The sequence below is a fragment of the Manis pentadactyla genome, chromosome 16 (genome assembly GCF_030020395.1).
Source record: "Manis pentadactyla isolate mManPen7 chromosome 16, mManPen7.hap1, whole genome shotgun sequence".
Classification (NCBI taxonomy): Eukaryota; Metazoa; Chordata; class Mammalia; order Pholidota; family Manidae; genus Manis; species Manis pentadactyla.
The window spans coordinates 49,581,846-49,599,385 of NC_080034.1; the positions used below are offsets into that span (position 1 = coordinate 49,581,846).

At 41.2% G+C, this 17,540-nt stretch overlaps 6 protein-coding genes and 1 pseudogene across 7 annotated transcripts; 3 read left to right on the forward strand and 4 right to left on the reverse strand.

Annotated features, from left to right (window-relative positions):
• Nucleotides 1-1,606: 1,606 nt before the first annotated feature.
• LOC118910159 (histone H3.1-like) lies at nt 1,607-2,327 on the reverse strand. The gene is made up of 2 exons (XM_036881077.2): nt 2,318-2,327; nt 1,607-2,213 (listed from the first exon to the last, which is right to left on the reverse strand). The coding sequence occupies exons 1-2, from the start codon at nt 2,325-2,327 to the stop codon at nt 1,750-1,752; spliced, it is 474 nt and encodes a 157-aa protein (XP_036736972.2). The 3' UTR covers nt 1,607-1,749.
• Nucleotides 2,328-2,961: 634 nt separating this feature from the next.
• Nucleotides 2,962-3,591, reverse strand: LOC118911758 (histone H2A type 1-B). Its single transcript, XM_057494370.1, has one exon. It carries the CDS (start codon nt 3,412-3,414, stop codon nt 3,022-3,024), a length of 393 nt encoding a protein of 130 aa, XP_057350353.1. The 5' UTR covers nt 3,415-3,591; the 3' UTR covers nt 2,962-3,021.
• Nucleotides 3,592-3,719: 128 nt separating this feature from the next.
• Nucleotides 3,720-4,213, forward strand: LOC118911818 (histone H2B type 1-C/E/F/G/I). Its single transcript, XM_036884385.2, has one exon. The coding sequence runs from the start codon at nt 3,753-3,755 to the stop codon at nt 4,131-4,133; it is 381 nt and encodes a 126-aa protein (XP_036740280.1). The 5' UTR covers nt 3,720-3,752; the 3' UTR covers nt 4,134-4,213.
• A 3,019-nt stretch (nt 4,214-7,232) lies between these two features.
• Nucleotides 7,233-7,777, reverse strand: LOC130681373 (histone H2B type 1-M-like; annotated as a pseudogene).
• A 256-nt stretch (nt 7,778-8,033) lies between these two features.
• On the forward strand, nt 8,034-8,955 carry LOC118911712 (histone H2A type 1-E-like). The gene has a single exon (XM_036884136.2). It carries the CDS (start codon nt 8,040-8,042, stop codon nt 8,430-8,432), a length of 393 nt encoding a protein of 130 aa, XP_036740031.1. The 5' UTR covers nt 8,034-8,039; the 3' UTR covers nt 8,433-8,955.
• An 868-nt stretch (nt 8,956-9,823) lies between these two features.
• On the reverse strand, nt 9,824-11,867 carry LOC130681255 (histone H1.3-like). The gene is made up of 2 exons (XM_057493888.1): nt 11,862-11,867; nt 9,824-10,174 (listed from the first exon to the last, which is right to left on the reverse strand). The coding sequence occupies exons 1-2, from the start codon at nt 11,865-11,867 to the stop codon at nt 9,824-9,826; spliced, it is 357 nt and encodes a 118-aa protein (XP_057349871.1).
• Nucleotides 11,868-14,414: 2,547 nt separating this feature from the next.
• On the forward strand, nt 14,415-17,059 carry LOC118912277 (histone H4). Of its 2 annotated transcripts, none has more exons than XM_057494372.1 (2): nt 14,415-14,750; nt 16,727-17,059. In XM_057494372.1, the coding sequence occupies exons 1-2, from the start codon at nt 14,458-14,460 to the stop codon at nt 16,779-16,781; spliced, it is 348 nt and encodes a 115-aa protein (XP_057350355.1). In that variant the 5' UTR covers nt 14,415-14,457; the 3' UTR covers nt 16,782-17,059. The 2 variants fall into 2 exon arrangements, with proteins under 2 accessions (XP_057350355.1, XP_057350356.1); XM_057494373.1 differs by having other exon boundaries at nt 16,730-17,059.
• Nucleotides 17,060-17,540: the final 481 nt, after the last annotated feature.

Consider the following 17,540-nt stretch of genomic DNA (forward strand, 5'->3'; position numbering starts at 1 on the left):
TCTTTTCATTGTCATATAAGAGCATAGTCTATAAGGCCTACGCACGTTTTTCTTAAATTACGCTAGGAAATGTCCCTTTATTTGACTATTAATTAGTGTCCAGTACGTGAATTTAGAGAAATTGTGGGATTTTGATAATTTCAATTATTTTTTTCCATTAGAGATGAAAATTATCTGTCCAGTACAAAAGATAACCTAAAGGTTGTATGTGAGTAAAATTGTAAGATTTCCAGAGTATCTCGCCTGGCTTCGGCATATCTGCATATCAATAGGCATTCAGTGGTAGAAAGAAGTATGGCTTTAGTGCATTTGCAACATTTCTCAGAGGTGGAGAGAAGTCATCTCCATATCAATGGGTAATTACCTGGGCAACAGAGGGTTTATGTGTACCCGAGAAGGGAGAAAGCGGGTTTGCTTCTGCTAGAGCAGGAAAGAGAGAAGGCCTGGACTGCAGTTTGTGAGCGATAAACAGATTTTAAACTTTATTTCTCTCCTTGACTATTTCGGTTTTTAGAGGTATTTTGCCCTAGATTTCCTCTTCCCAGACTTAACATTGTAATATAATTGTTCCATAGGACAATAACCTTTTTTATCTAAATTTGCTTGTTTGATTTTATTTCAATCTTCTTTGGTAGAAGCAAAATTTCCATGTATCCATCTTAGTTGTATGCTGGAGTCCCTATAAGAAAGCACAGATTAATAAGAAAAAAACAAGTTTATTAAAATGTTTATTTACCATATACATGGGAGAAACCCAGGAAAGTACTTCTAAGAGGTGGCTTGGAGCTCTAGCTTACATAGTATCTTCAACAAAGGACAACAGCTTTGTAGAGAAATGACAAAGGAAATCAGCTTTACGTTCCTAAGGGTGGAAAATTGTAGGAAGGTTAATATATCGTAGGAAACTAGCAATGTTTATCTGCAAATTCCTCTCATGCCTTTCTGGGCTAAGCAGACAGTGATCTCCAGTACAGAGTTCATATCCTTAAGGCTGAAAAAGGGGATGGTAGAGGTTTTCCTTCGGTTGCTGTATATTCAATGTCTTCTGCCCCAAATAATTTGTCAGAGGTATATTTGGAGTGATGATTCTGGTTTCCTTCACTTTAATCAACTACATAAAGTTTTGATAGTCTCCCATACTCCTTTGAACTAGGTTTATCTTCCTGCTGGTTCTCTTAGTGATGAGTTATGCATTATGACTTTATCTTATTGAATTTTATGCTGTCATTAAGGTAATAGCCTGAAGACCAATTTTCCATATAAAAAAATAAGGTTCACATTTGCTAGTTAGACTGAGGACTACCCACAGGATCAGATGTCCACTAAGATACTCATTTTGTTTTACCTAGACTTTGACCCCACTTGACTACATTGTAAATATGGTACTTTCCTTCCACACTCCTTAAGTAATAAAGTTTCATGTTAAGAGGCAAGTCCACTCGTCAACAATTATACTTTTAGAAATCATCTGTACACCCCGCTAGTGACCTTTCTTATCAACTACAGCTTGAAAGCTATCCTTGAAAGTGAAGCAATTTCTAAAATTTAGTAAGATTATATCACAATCATTACGAGTGCAAACAAGGTCCTGTTAGAAAATTCAGTGTATGCTTCTAATTCATTTTTTTTTTACATATTCCTCAGAAACTTTCACGGAGAGACGTAAAATAGGGAAAGCATTACAGCAGTTTTATTGACAAAGTAGGTGGCTCTGAAAAGAGCCTTTTTCAGTTCAGAGCATACCATGACTCATGCTCTCTCCCATTTGCGGCGCGCCAGCTGGATATCCTCGGGCATGATGGTGACACGCTTGGCGTGGATGGCACACAGGTTGGTGTCCTCGAAGAGCCCCACCAGATAGGCCTCACACGCCCCCTGCAGCGCCATCATGGCCGAGCTCTGGAAGCACAGATCGGTCTTGAAGTACTGCGCGATTTCGCGTACCAACCCCTGGAACGGCAGCTTGCGGATCAGCAGCTCGGTGGACTTCTGGTAGCGGCGGACCTCGCGCAGCGCCACCGTCCCTGGCCGGTAGCTGTGGGGCTTCTTCACGCCGCCCGTGACCGGTGCGCTCTTGCGGGCCGCCTTGGTGGCCAGCTGTTTGCGCCGGGCCTTGCCGCCGGTGGATTTGCGAGCTGTCTGCTTAGTACGCGCCTTGAAGACAGCACACAAAAGGAATGCAGCTGTAGAGTAGTACAGTGCAGTTGCGTGCCCTTATTTACAGTAGATCAGTCCACTAATTACCGCGCTGTATCCTAATTGGTTCTCTGCTTCATGGTGAAATGGCTGGATTTCCATAACAGATTTAATATACAACCAAATTTCATTCGTATTTATCATCCACTTTAAACTGAGTCCATAAAAGGGAGGGTTCATTTAACGTTAATTTTAGTGGGCGTCATTCATTACTTTTTTCTGAAAAGACAAATAACCAACAGATGAAACAATTCTCACTAAAAAGAATGCCGTCATCCGTAAAGTTTAAAAAGCCCGCCCTCGTATGTGATTGGCCAGCAAACCCTATTTTGTTATCTCGTTTATTTTATTCATATTTGATTTTAAGACAGCAACTAAATTGAATATATAACACATACATAATTGTGTATGCTTGTTTGTACACCGTGAATTACTATACAGAAAACACTCTCAACATATTATAGTTCTGTATTCCTATCAGTCATTTCCGTTAACCTGCATCCCAAATTTACATACTGACACAGAATTAATGTCCTTGAATATTGTTTGTAAGTGCATTTTGTCATTTTAGTAAAAGGGGATTCTGAAAACTGGTTTCAATTTTTTAAAGATCTTATGGTCCATAAAGGGTGTCTAAAAAGAACTGACCACCACTATGTGTCAAGAACGGGAACTGATTGTTTCCAAAATATAAAACTCCAGTAACGTAAGATGAGTTTCTCGAATGTTACTTAGAACTGGTATTTCAGCGTTTTAAAGAAAATGTGGGTGGCTCTAAAAAGAGCCTTTGATTTCTGGAATGAGGTCTTTAGCACTGCTACGCGTTTACTTTCCCTTGGCCTTGTGGTGGCTCTCGGTCTTCTTGGGCAGCAGCACGGCCTGGATGTTGGGCAGGACGCCGCCCTGCGCGATGGTCACGCGGCCCAGCAGCTTGTTGAGCTCCTCGTCGTTGCGGATGGCCAGCTGCAGATGGCGCGGGATGATGCGCGTCTTCTTGTTGTCGCGGGCCGCGTTGCCCGCCAGTTCCAGGATCTCGGCCGTCAGGTACTCCAGCACCGCCGCCAGGTACACGGGCGCTCCGGCCCCGACCCGCTCGGAGTAGTTGCCCTTGCGAAGCAAACGATGAACTCTGCCTACTGGAAACTGGAGCCCAGCTCTAGAAGACCGAGTCTTAGCCTTGGCACGAGCTTTACCTCCTTGCTTCCCGCGTCCAGACATAGTAAGCAATAGTAATGACAGAAAAGAGTCAGAAAAAGACAAAATCGGAATGCTGTGAAAAGATCAAGAAAATGCCAATTATAGTGCTAGATGGAAGTGTAAAACGCAGGGTTGGATTGGTTGAAATTATCTCTCGGACTATCCAACCAATAAAAAAGATGTGATGCAATCAAATTTACATAACTCGTCATTACTTCGATGCCAAATCAGATCTGTAATTTTTGCATACCTTATTTGCCTAGACAGCCTATAAAGGAGGACACAGTTTCTGCAAGCAGCCGTTTTAGAGTGCTTTTATTACCGTCTGTATTAGGACTCAGCAATTTTTTTGCTTTAACATGCCAGAACCGGCCAAATCTGCTCCAGCGCCCAAGAAGGGCTCCAAGAAGGCGGTGACCAAAGCGCAGAAGAAGGACGGCAAGAAGCGCAAGCGCAGCCGCAAGGAGAGCTACTCGGTGTACGTGTACAAGGTGCTCAAGCAGGTCCACCCCGACACCGGCATCTCGTCCAAGGCCATGGGCATCATGAACTCGTTTGTCAACGACATCTTCGAGCGCATCGCGGGCGAGGCGTCGCGCCTGGCGCATTACAACAAGCGCTCGACCATCACCTCCAGGGAGATCCAGACGGCCGTGCGCCTGCTGCTGCCCGGGGAGCTGGCCAAGCACGCCGTGTCCGAGGGCACTAAGGCCGTCACCAAGTACACCAGCTCCAAGTAATTATGGCAAAATGCTTTCATATTTAATCCCAAAGGCTCTTTTAAGAGCCACCCACTTTTTCAACACAGAGTTGTAATGGCTTGATGGCATTTTGGCTTATTTTACTAGTAATACTGGGCCTGCAATTGATGGGAGTAAAGCTTTAAAATTTTTGCATTATTTGATTTAGTGTAAGTAAAACGGATTGTAGTATACCGTTAGTAAGACTCCGTCCTGTTCAGTTCGGCTATTTGGCTGTCCTATGAACTGACATTCAAGATCTCACTTGAACTGGTACAGTCTCCTTTATCATGGTTCCTTTGAAAGTGAATTTAGGAAATTTGTTAGTATTCATTTCCTAATAGTTAAAAAGGTTTCTTAATGGTTTACTTAATCACCAACAATCTGCCTACAACACTATAACTTCCAAATGTTAATGGGGCATAATAATGAATGCATGTAAATTTAAAAATTACCAGGATGGGACCCTTTACTTTTAATGAGAATTTTTCCAAGTCATTTATTGAAAAGATAAACCATTAGCAATATACATTTGAGGTCATGCATGACACTGCCAGCCCAGGAAGAAACACCCATTTTGGTGCTTCTTTTAATATTTTTTTCCCGGATGGGTTTTATTTTTACCGTGATTTACAGGAATTCTGTTAAATGAGAAAATTCATTCGTCATTCTAGTTACACACCGCTGGTGTTCTTCTGTCCTATGGAAACATAATAATAATGAAAATGTACTCTTGTAATTATAAAGTGCTATGTTCATGTGGAGTAAGTGCTAAAAACAAAAATGCTTAGGGCTCAAACCTAGCTAGGAAAAAAAGCTATCCTTTATTGCATTCCTTTCATGAATTGAATAACAAACTTCCCACTCACTATGTAACATAAATGTGTACACACAACATACACATTCAAAGAAAACACAAAGAGCAAAAGCAACACAAAAAATAGAAAATAATGAGAAATAAAAAATACCAGATGGTTGTAGATGAGTTTATATTGTTTCACAATTTTTGCCTTGTGTTGTCTCAAGTAAATATCTTAAGGTTTGTATGAGTCTCAGGGAATACATGAACTAGTTAAAATTATGTTAAATAGTTTGTCCATACATTCATCCATCCAGAGCAGAAAATACATAGCTTTCTATTGACTTCTAAAAATACTGTGACTTACTGTTCAAGGCACAATTATACCAACCCAGTTATATTCAACTCCTAATTTCTGGTATCTATGAACATGTTAGGTTACATGACAATAAAGCAAGTAAGGCTGTAAATGGAATTAAAGTTGCTAACCACGACTAAAATAGGAAGATTATATTGGATTATCCATATGAGTCAATATCACAAAGGTCCTTAACAGTGTAAAAGGGAATGGGAGATGGCAGCATGAGAAGAATTTGTCCAGAAATTGCTGGCTTTGAAAATTGAGGGTAGGGGTCCTCAGCCAAGGAAAGAACATCCTCTGGCAGCTGGAAAAGGCAAAGAAACAGACTGACTTTTTGAGCCCCCAGAGAAGAATGGAGACTTCCTGACACCTAGATTTTAGCTCAGCAAGATCTGTGTCCAAATGCTGTACAGAAACATTAAATTATAAATTTGTATGTGTGTAAGCCACTAAGTTTGTGATAATTTTTCAGACAAGCAAAAGAATTATAATGTACTCACACAAGTTTAATAATTATTAACATGTTCAAGTTATTTAAATTAGAAATATGTTAAAGTTAAATGTGTAAATATTAAGTTGATTATAAATTCTTCATAAATGTTGCAGGCCACATAATTTTGAAATTGCTCTACTTTTAAGAGCTGCAGTTTACATTTCCTTTTTTGTAGGTGTCTAGGGTGTCTGACTTTAACAGCAGAAATAATTTCATGAAGCAGTACTTCCTTCACACATTGTAGTATTACTTTTTATTACAATTCTACTTTAAAAAGCTTACATTCATTATCTGTAAAGTATAGAATTAATATAAAAAATTACCTCATAATGTCCAAATAATCCTAAAATGTTTTATTATAATTATTGCACTTATTTTCCTAAATAAGTCAATAGATAAGATTTTAGACATTTCTGTAAGTAATGAACAATGGGTAGGAAAACCAAAGTTCATTTACATGGCAGAATTCAAATTTCAATGTCTTCTGAGGTACTCTTTCAAAAACACCTAGATGGAATTCAAACACATCTATAGATTTCTCAACAGGTAGTACTGTTGCATAATTAACTCTCTCCCCAGCACTAGGCTATACCTCTTTCCTTGGTACATTCCTTTTCCATCTTTCATTGTCTTGAGTCTGCCAAAAAAGGAAGGATTGGTTAGGCTAGGAGAGTAAAATCCTGTATCCTAAGGGCCAGTAAACTGCCGTCAAATTCATCTCACTTCTCCCGTCTCCTGGAATATACGCTTTTTTTCTCTGGGAGAACTGATCGTAATAAACCATTTGGAAATTCAGTTCCTTGAATAGAAAAATGTCTTATAGGATTGTGAAGTGTCTGATTCACAGAGGAAATAACGTTAAGAAATGTTTTCACGTGGCAGAGTAATAATAGCCCTTTAAATCAATGGAGGCTTGGCACCATGCATCAGACAGAAAAACAAAACTTGGTTATTCTTAGATATTTTAATGAGTGTTAACACACGTTTGGGGATATTGAGAAGTCAAAGCTGAGCTGAAATGTTCCAGAAGACTGAAAGAAACCAGCCACACGTTGGGCTCAGGGACCCACGGAAAAACGGATATTAGAATTAATACACTTGGAAGATCTCAGATGTCAGGGGGCGATTATGACTCTGTGAATGTAGTATACAGACGAAAAGGGAGAGGAAAGGAGGGAAGTGGAACCACTTGGGGCTGCCAGAGTGGAAGACCATGGCTAGGGCGATAATGATAGAAAGAATGCTTTCTTCTAATTGCCCCCTTTCAGGTCCCCTAGGTAACTAGAAATAAAATGCGCAAACCTCCACAGCCTCTTTAAAAAATACAAAAGGCTGAAAAGTATTTTAAGCATTGAAATAGAAGACACTCTTTCCTGAGCAAATAGGTCTTTCTAGCTTCTCTTCTGGGGTAAAATCGCCCACTCTATGCAGATATCCTTGGTCTTACTCTCCAAGAACTTCAAGTACTTCCGTGGAAAAAAAAAAAACAAAAACATTACAACTCTAAATGAAAGCGTAAAAGGCTCTGAAAAGAGCCGTTGGGATTTCAAAGCAAAACAAAAGCTGCTTTTACTTGGCGCTGGTGTACTTGGTGCCCTCGGACACGGCGTGCTTGGCCAGCTCCCCGGGCAGCAGCAGGCGCACGGCCGTCTGGATCTCCCTGGAGGTGATGGTCGAGCGCTTGTTGTAAAGCGCCAGGCGCGACGCCTCGCCCGCGATGCGCTCGAAGATGTCGTTGAGGAAACGAGATCATGATGCCCATGGCCTTGAACGAGATGCCGGTGTCGGGGTGGACCTGCTTGAGCACCGTGTTACACGTACACCGAGTAGCTCTCCTTACGGCTGCGCTTGCGCTTCTTGCCGTCCTTCTTCTGAGCCTTGGTCACTGCCTTCTTGGAGATCTTCTTGGGCGCCGGAGCCGACTTGGTCGGTTTAAGTATCATGACAAGAAAACGCGCTACCAGAACAGAAAAATCGCTTTGATTACAGCGTTCTTATTTGTACGGCTTCTATGCAAATAAGGTGTTAAGACTTAGTACTTAGATTCGATAAATTGTCCCGGCTTCCAAACTGTTATGCAAATCAAGTTGTTGTAGTTCGCTTTTGTAATTGGTTGCAACGTAGATTGCTTTAGCCAATCACATAGCGCAATTTACAATTCCTCTTGCACGTATAATAGCTTCTAATTTGCAGAGAAATTTGTACTTTCGTTTTATTTTTTCTTGATAAGCATCTTCATATAGGAATTTTGAAATGTCTGGCCGTGGAAAACAGGGCGGCAAAAGTCGCGCCAAGGCTAAGACGCGTTCCTCCCGTGCCGGTCTGCAGTTCCCCGTGGGTCGCGTGCACCGTCTGCTCCGCAAGGGCAACTATGCCGAGCGGGTCGGGGCCGGCGCGCCCGTGTACCTGGCGGCGGTGCTGGAGTACCTGACGGCCGAGATCCTGGAGCTGGCGGGCAACGCGGCCCGCGACAACAAGAAGACGCGTATCATCCCGCGCCATCTGCAGCTGGCCATCCGCAACGACGAGGAGCTCAACAAGCTGCTGGGCCGTGTGACCATCGCGCAGGGCGGCGTCCTGCCCAACATCCAGGCCGTGCTGCTGCCCAAGAAGACCGAGAGCCACCATAAAGCCAAGGGCAAATAAACTAGGAAAACAGAACATTGAATTCTTGCAGCATCAGTCTTATCAAAAGGCTCTTTTCAGAGCCCCCCACGTACTCACTAAAAGGGCTTCTTACATCCTTAAATAGCTAACTGAAAATTATTTTAAGTTTATCTAATCTAGAAGTAAATTCAGTACTTAAACTTCTATCGGCTAAGAATGTGGAAAAGGGTTGTGTCTCAGGTAGAGCCGATCAATGCAGCTGCCCCTCGGTTGTAAACCAGAAGTCATGTGATAATAAGGCTTGTGTTGGATTTAGGTGCAGACCTAACTAGTGACCCACAGGGTAATAAACCCACACTCAGTATTATCTCAAATTGAAAGCAGTTTCACATCTGAATAGGAGAACCATCTGCATTCATACTTTCTGAAAGAAACAATCTCCAACTACTGAGCTGGGGTCCTACTCAGTTGTAATCAACCACACCCTGGAGTCACAGCTCCTTTGAGCAGAGCTAAACAGGGTTCACTGTGACTTTAAAAGGGCACACAGTAATCTTTCTGTATCATTTGCAAGTTTGGGGATCTTAGCATTTTACACAAACTTCAGTTGAAATTGTAAAATGTGGAGTGTTATATATAAGGATGTTGTTAGTGAAAAATGTGTTAAAGCATACATTAACATGTGAGATCACCGGTCTTAGTGCTGTAAGGAAAAGTCTATAAAACAGAATTTAAAAAACCCTAATTTAAATAGAGAAGGAAATTGTGAAATTAGCGTTCCAAAACTAAAAGAGGGTAAAAAAAAAAAAAAAAGACACTTTGGCAATCATATTCAGAGCGCGTTTTTTAAAAAAACTAAGAAAGCCAGTTTCAGGTGCCGAAACTTATTCAACAAATAATTTATATTAAATTCTGCAGAGAAAAGCCAAAGAAACAGCATAAACATGGGGGCGAGAAGGCGTTAAAAACACCGACAGTTAAAGGGGTGGGTTGGAAGAAGATATTACTTTTTGGTCTAAAAGCATCAGACCCGCGGACTCATGTGGTCAGGGAATGAATGTCGCTACTGATATCTCCACCGGGAGTCAAAGGGAGCAAACTCCTTGTCCAATCAGAACAAGTGCAAGGACGTGGTGGTTCTGAGAAGACACCAACCAAGGGCTCCATCCACGCCAAGCATGTCACCTTCATGCCCAAAGACATTCGGATTGATTCCGCTTGGCATCCGTGGAGGGTAAGTCGTTCTTAATTTAATGTGAAAGGCTCCTTTCAGATTTAAAGTCTCCAAAATATTGCTGTGTACTTTTGTTAACAAAAATATACCCACCTCTTTCTCCCCCTTTTCTCGGAAAAGTGTTATTACAAGCTCTTTTGTAAGGTCAGTTGGCTGGCTCTGAAAAGAGCCTTTAAGTCACTACTCACAACTAGTCCTAATGGCCGCCTTCTTGAGTTTGGATGGCAGTTTTCGGCTTGGCTACCTTGGGCTTAGGGGCTTTGGCCTTGGCTGGACTCTTGGCTGCTTTCTTCAGTTTGGCTGCTTTCACCTTTTTCGGGCTTTTGCTCACTTTCTTGGCCCCAGCAGCCACAGTTGGTTCTTCGCCTTCTTCAGGGCCTTCTTTTGTGGTGCTCTTCTTCGGAGTGGCCGCACCTGTTGCCTTTTTGGGCTCCTCGGAAGCCGCTTTCTCGTTGAGTTTAAAGGAGCCGGAAGCGCCAGTGCACTTGATGTGAATCAGGGTGCCCTTGAACACCAGGCTCTTGAGGTCCAACTTGATGTGGCTGTTCTTGTGTGTGTGTGTGTGTGTGTGTGTGTGTGTGTGTGTGTGTGTGTGTGTGTGTGTGTGTGTGTGTGTGTGTGTGTGTGTGTGTGTGTGTGTGTGTGTGTGTGTGTGTGTGTGTGTGTGTGTGTGTGTGTGTGTGTGTGTGTGTGTGTGTGTGTGTGTGTGTGTGTGTGTGTGTGTGTGTGTGTGTGTGTGTGTGTGTGTGTGTGTGTGTGTGTGTGTGTGTGTGTGTGTGTGTGTGTGTGTGTGTGTGTGTGTGTGTGTGTGTGTGTGTGTGCGCGCGCGCGCTCTGACACAGACAGATTTACAGGTAAGAGACACAACTTCTTAATTTTCGTTTAAAATATAAATTCTTCCCTTTGTACCTTCAAAGCTTGCTCTCTGGTAATAATGTAAACATTCTTGCCTTCTCATACATTCAACAGTTGCTTGATTTTCATTGAGATTTATCCAGAAAACCTGTTTCATATGAAGAGCTCTTTTTGGATTTCTCTACAGCTACTTGGAATAACAGCTATTTCTGATAATAAACGTCATTATGTTGTCTGTAGAAGCTTTATCAGATCTTGTGACTATTTAGAGGGTTAATGAATTTTGGGACTTTAAGCATTCAACATTTGTCTGGGAAAATGGGAAATGGAGTAATCAGTGATTCTCCTGACATGGTACATTGGACATATGCTGCATACTTACTGGCAGAGGAGAACCAGGAAGAGGCATAAAAGAGACTTGGGCCCCTTTACTGGTCTAAAAATATTCTTTTATTGACCTTGGTTTCATTGAGGTTGGGGGGGTCAGTTATTAAAATGTTCACAAGCTTTGGGTTCAGAGATATGTCATCTTTGGAGAAGATAATGGCAAAGTATTCAAGTAACAGAATGAAGGAGTATACACAGGCCCAGCACATTCACACACACACACACATTTCTATAGAATTACACTGAGAGAGGGAGATATTAAAACATTCATGTTTTATATTCAGTACATTTCTCACTTCTATAAGTAAGGATATAGGCTTATAGAAAACATTACAGTTTATGCTTAATGTTAAATAGGAAATAGATTGATGATAGATATGATTTAATCTGATTTTCTTTCTCCTCAAAATATATGTTTGTCTCTAACATTATGTTTATTTCAAAGCATGTACAAATCTCTGTTTCACTGTGACTATGAATGGAAGAAATCCTGGAAACAGAGCAAAGCCCAAAAAGTGAGGGTTTCATACTTCTACATGATCTCATCAAAATCAACAAATGATTACTTAAGAACATCTAACTCAAACATGAAAAATTAATACATGTTAATAAAAATTAAAAGTTAACACAATTCAAATGGGTGAGATGAAATGAGAAATCAGCTTATTACAAGTCATTTTTACTTTGTGTATTCACTTATTGTGGAGCTTATGTACTCCTAATCATCTTTGAATAGTTTGACTTACTATATTTGGTTTTGAGTCTCACTTGAAGAATATTTCTTTGACAGTAGTGAAGAGGATGAATTACAGAGAGGGTGAGGACAATCAGAGGTCATAAAAAGACTGTGAGAATAGCCAGTCCAGACAAGAAATAGAAGAGCCAGAATTACAAACCATGATGGGGGACATAAAAGAGGAGCAGCACCAACAAAGGAAGAGCTGTCTTAGACACTTAAATGTAGGAAATCTTGCAGGTACTACCCCATTCACCTTCATGGTTCACCTTTACGTGGATAACTGAAGTGTTTCCCTTCAGATCTGTCCCCTTGCCTAATTACCAAACTTGTGTTTCCAAATGGTTGCTGGATATATACTTCTACACCTACCTACTCAAGAATCTCAACATGAGTAGCCTCACCGAAGTAGTTTCCAATCAGATTACCCCTTCCAGTTGACATTCTTATAAATTCTATTAACAGGCCTATTTTATTCACTGAGCCATACTTGACTGGGTGAAGCCTTATTTTCCATTGAAGGTATAGAGCAGCTATGAAGTAAGTAGTCTGTTCTAGTTCCTACCACTGAGCTCTGAATGGCCCAACTATGTGTCTCTTTACAGAGTGTTCTCACATTAATATAGACAGAATTCTTCAGCAATATTCAGAATATTTCAGAAACTGTATTCCTATTAGATATGATAAAGAAATGTAAAACCTATAGGGCTTTTTGTCCCCTTCACATGTTGGAGAAATAAAACAATTCTGTCAACAAAATGACCCTTCTTTATCAATACAGAGGAGAGAGAACAATTTATTATTGGGTAATAAATATGAACGGATATACATTCATGTCAATTACCACAAAAATAACTAGTTAGGAAAAAAAATCTCATACGTCTTATACAGCAAAACAGAAGAAATAACGACTTATTTTCTAGAGAAGCAGGAGCTACACCGTATGACAATCTCCTGTTTCTTGTGAGAGACTACTAAACTAATTCCAGAGGTACATTTTTATATATCTAGAGATTATCTGGCCCCCAACCTAGCAAGTACCTCTACATTGTAAAAACTGGAGACTGGGCTTTATCCCTAGAAAAAAATTCTCTCTATTCCTAAGAGGAGGTAATAAAAAGCTCACACATTTCTTCAAGAGGAGAGGAAATGACCTCTTTAATGTTTATAAATGGAAAAAAATCAATGTCATTTATCCTTATACACCTCCATCACATTGTGGCTACTAACATGATTTTTTCACTCCAACATTCATGAACTTCCCAATGCTCCCCTCTGCACATTTTGAAACTCGGTGTTTTAAGACTTTTAGGCTCCCATAGAAGAGGGATTCTCCACCATTTTTGTTTCATGGACTATGTATATCAGATAAAGCTTATAGGCCCCTTACCCAGAATATCACTTTAAATGCTTAATATTGTATACATAGGATTACAAAGAAAAAAATATTAACATACTGTGGGTAAAACTGTAACATTTCCAGAATATATCTCCTGGTTTTAGTACATCTGCATATCAATAGGCGTTCAGAGGTGGAAAGAAGTATGGCTTTAGTGCATTTGCATCATTCCTCAGGGGTGGAGAGAAGTTCATCTCCATTATCAGTGCGTAATTACCTGGGCAACAGAGGGCTTATCTGTACCTGAGAGATGAGGGGGAGCGCTTGTTTTGCTTCTGCTGGAGCAGGAAACAAGAGCAGTGCCCGGACTACAGTTCATGAGCAATAAACGGGTTTTAAACTTAATTTCTCCCTTCGACTGATTCCGGTTTTTAGAGGTATTTTGCCCCGGGACTTCCTCTCCCTGGACTTACACATATCATTTTCAAATTTGTCAAAAATCCAAATTGGTGAAGTATTAACATATATGCTTCTTTATTAATATATTGAATAACAAGATAACCCGTATGACCAAGAATTACCACAGGTTAGGAGTTGAGAGCAGCCACAAGTGTCACAATGATATTGAGTGCTTATTTGTGGATATGTTTTTAAACACTTTGCATAGACTACCTCTTTTTAACTTGAATGCTCTATAATTTACACTTTCTTATACATTTGAATTGAAAAAACAGTACAGACTGGCCAAGGTCACATAGCTAGTATGTGCAGCAGGCTGTCCCCGGAGCTTAACTGGGTGCTATACAATGACAACTGGTTGGAGAAATACAATGTGGTAATTTTATTTAGAAACAGTGCTACCTGAAGCTGCCCATAATTAAGTATGCAATCAAACCATAAACTAGGCTCACAACAGAACACAGTTCTAATCACTTTGGGATATACATATTTATAACTTCAGTGCAGCCCTGAATTTTTAACGTGATTTGACCTCTAAATATGTCATCATTTACTTTTAGTTGCCTCAGTAGGGTTATCCAGAGTACATACAGAAGAGCCCTGTTCAGTTAACCGGACATTCATAAATTGATAAAATGAAACTTAAGCAATAAAAATATGGTTTGCTTAAAACTATTTAAAACGTCTTAGACAACAGTGTGTATTAGCCAATTTCATATTCGGGGAAATCTGAAAGAAAAGCGTCAGGTTTCTTTGTGGAAAGTGTATGAATTGCTCTACTTAATGGCCGCAAATATTGTACACACACACACACACACACACAATCTGTAGAAGCATTTATTAAAGCCCCTCTCCAATATGTATTGCTTCAGGCGCCCCATTTGGTCTGGTCTCCAGAGCTCTGAGCAAGGGACAAATAAGCAAAGGGCGTGAACTGAGTGTGGCCACCGCCCCTGCTCTTGCGGTTTTCTATCAGGTCCGTTACATTACTATAAAGGCACCGAGCGGTTGCTCTTGGAGGTGTTGGATTGCAGGTTTAGAGAAAGTGTGTGGTATGTCTGGTCGCGGCAAAGGCGGGAAGGGACTGGGTAAAGGTGGCGCCAAGCGCCACCGCAAGGTGCTGCGGGACAACATCCAGGGCATTACCAAGCCCGCCATCCGCCGCCTGGCAAGGCGCGGTGGAGTCAAGCGCATCTCCGGCCTCATTTACGAAGAGACCCGCGGGGTGCTGAAGGTGTTTCTGGAGAACGTGATCCGGGATGCAGTCACCTACACCGAGCACGCCAAGCGCAAGACGGTCACGGCCATGGATGTGGTCTACGCACTCAAGCGCCAGGGCCGCACCCTGTACGGCTTCGGAGGCTAAGTAAATTCAATTCCAGCTTGCCATTTCACATATATTAAACCCAAAGGCCCTTTTCAGGGCCATCTAATTTACTCGCAAGAAGTTGTAATGCTTCCCATCTCAGACGGTGAGGCTTTTCTAGTACTTATTCGTGTGTTTCTCGCTGCGTTTGCAACTAAGATCTTAAGAGCTGATCCCTAATGTCATTTGTGAATTTGCTGTCTGATGGAGAGTATGTATTATACACAAGGCAGAGGATTGGAGAGCACAGAACTTGTCTGCTACTACTAGAAATGAAAAGGGGTACATTAGGCACTTTTGAGTTCATCTTAAAAGTAGATTCTGATGTCACCTGGTGGGCTGGAGGGGGCACAAGGGTGACAGGCAAAGTATGTAGAAGGCAGTGAGTCCTGGAGGAACCACAGTTGGGTGCATAGGGTTTTCTTGTTTAAAAGGACTGGAGGGACATACCAACTTTGGCTTTTTGCTTCTCAACTGCTCTCAATCCACCCAGTTACTGGTTTCTCGAGTCCAAAATGGCATTTTAGCATACCCATGGCTCACATAAGTATGTGGACCTGTGTTTACCAGGTTTTGTTGCCTTTTTATCCTGAATAGTCTTAAGACTTGATTACAAGCTGATTTACCATAAAGTGTAGATAATCCTGTTTGCTGGCACAAATCCTGACAAAAAGTGCTAGACAGCCTTTCAAACCAGGTCTTCACATTTAGATCCCACCTTTTTCTACACATCAGGAAATGAAACAAAATAAGCAGTTCTTAAGTGGGTTAATAACCATTTCTTACTATCTTTCCACAATCTCCCAGTACTGTCAGCATGTCACTTTTATTCTACAAATCTGGGATTCTTACAAGACTGGCATTTTCCCACTATGTGTTTGCTTTATAATAAAGGCATAGCTGGATAGATGGCTCCCTAGGTAGAGGTAACATTTCCTGGGGTTTGCCTGTCCAAGTGTGAGTAGAAGTCACTCCCAGGTCTGGGCTTTAAAGCCTTTCTTCCCACTAGATATTAAGAGTGTTCTTGCTTGACCAAGCAGGGAACATGCCCGAGGACATGCCATAACAATGACTTGTAAGGAACATGAGTCCCTGACCAGGAGAAGAGCTGCCCCACAGAGCTGGACTAATCACAGTGGTTCTGTTCCATGCAACAAGAATAACTATCTTTATGCTTAATTTATTGTTCAGTCTCTGTTACAGCAAACTTAATTTTACCATACCAAGTACGGTTTTGTTTTCTCAACTTACTGAACAGTACAGACCGTCCTTCCATTTGCCTGAAAGCTCTTTTAAGGAATACTGGTGCCAAATAAGCCTCTCTGTAGTATCTCTTACCCACTGAGTTTCATCCTGGGCAAAACATGGGGGATCATGACATGTTAGAAACGAATGGATGGACTGTCCCCATATCTTAAGCAGTTCTGATTTGTATATTTCAAAGTACTGCCTCCTCTTAAGAGAGAGGTTCTTTACAATATATGGATCAAAACCGCTTTAAGAATCAGTTAAATATACATGTGGACAGAAATATTTCACGGGGCTTATTTACCCTCTGAGGCTCATTCAGGAACTCCCAGGGCTCCATGGATTCTTGTTAACCAACTGGAATTTAGGATTTCAGGAGATTCAAAATTTAAGGAAAGGGGAAAGGGCAAACATAACACAAAAAACACATTAAACAAGAGTAAATTTGCTTAACACTTTACCTTAGTTTACTAATCTCCCGGCACCCAAGTCTTCTATTTGTTGAGCACAAACTCCTCCCTGCCCTAGAATTTTTACACAGTGGCCTGGAACTTTCATTCCCTGCATTGTTGGTTCCCTTATCTGAAGTGTCATCATCACTGTCACTATTGGCACCTGCTTTATTTCAAGTAATTTCATAGTAGTCAGAACTCCTATTTGAAATTATCTTGTTGAGTTATCAGCATGCTTATTATCTCTCTTCTTCCAGTAGGATATCAGCCCCAGAAGAGCAGGCTTCTGTCTCCCTCACTGCTGGAACTTAATGCCTCACACAAAAGAAATCAATCAGTGTTGACAAAATACTGAACAGAATCACTTCAGCTGCTCTGATTTGTTTCTTGTATCCATTGCTCCATTCTCCCTGTCAAGTTTATGACTTGGGCCTTTGTCCTGTCTCATCACTATTATTTCCCTCTTGGTTCCCTGCCACCAGAGGCATCTTCCTAACACTGGAGCCAATCATGTCAGTCCCTGCTTTTTATAACTTTTTGTTGTCTGCAAAATAAATCTAAAGTTCATTGTTTGACATCCAGACACTTTACCATTGTATACCATTAACCTCATCTTTACCACCAGGAAAGCTCCACACAGGAAGCTCCATGGGAAGGGGCTTTGTTTAGTTAGCGTGTTTTTCTGCATAGTATCAGATGTTCTTAAAGCATAGTACCAGATAAGCAACATCTGTATCTTCTGGGAACTTTTTAGAAAGCCAGGATCCCTGATTTCTCCCTGAGCTAACGAAATTGAAACTCAGGACCAGTAATCTGTTCTTTAACAAGCCCTCTAGGGGATTCTGATGCACACCCAAGTTTGAGAACTAGAGAACAGCTCTAGATCATGTGTAAGTAACTTGCGTTTGGCACTTGAATATGAACCAACCTACTGAATGCTCCTTTTGTCTGCCTAGAAGGCCTTTGTATCAGGCAGTAGAGGTGTCTTCCCAAGATCATTTCCCCTCCTCCCTTTGTAACACAGCCTCAGTTTTGTTCAGGTCTCCCCTTCCTCCTTGCCGTGTGGTCTAG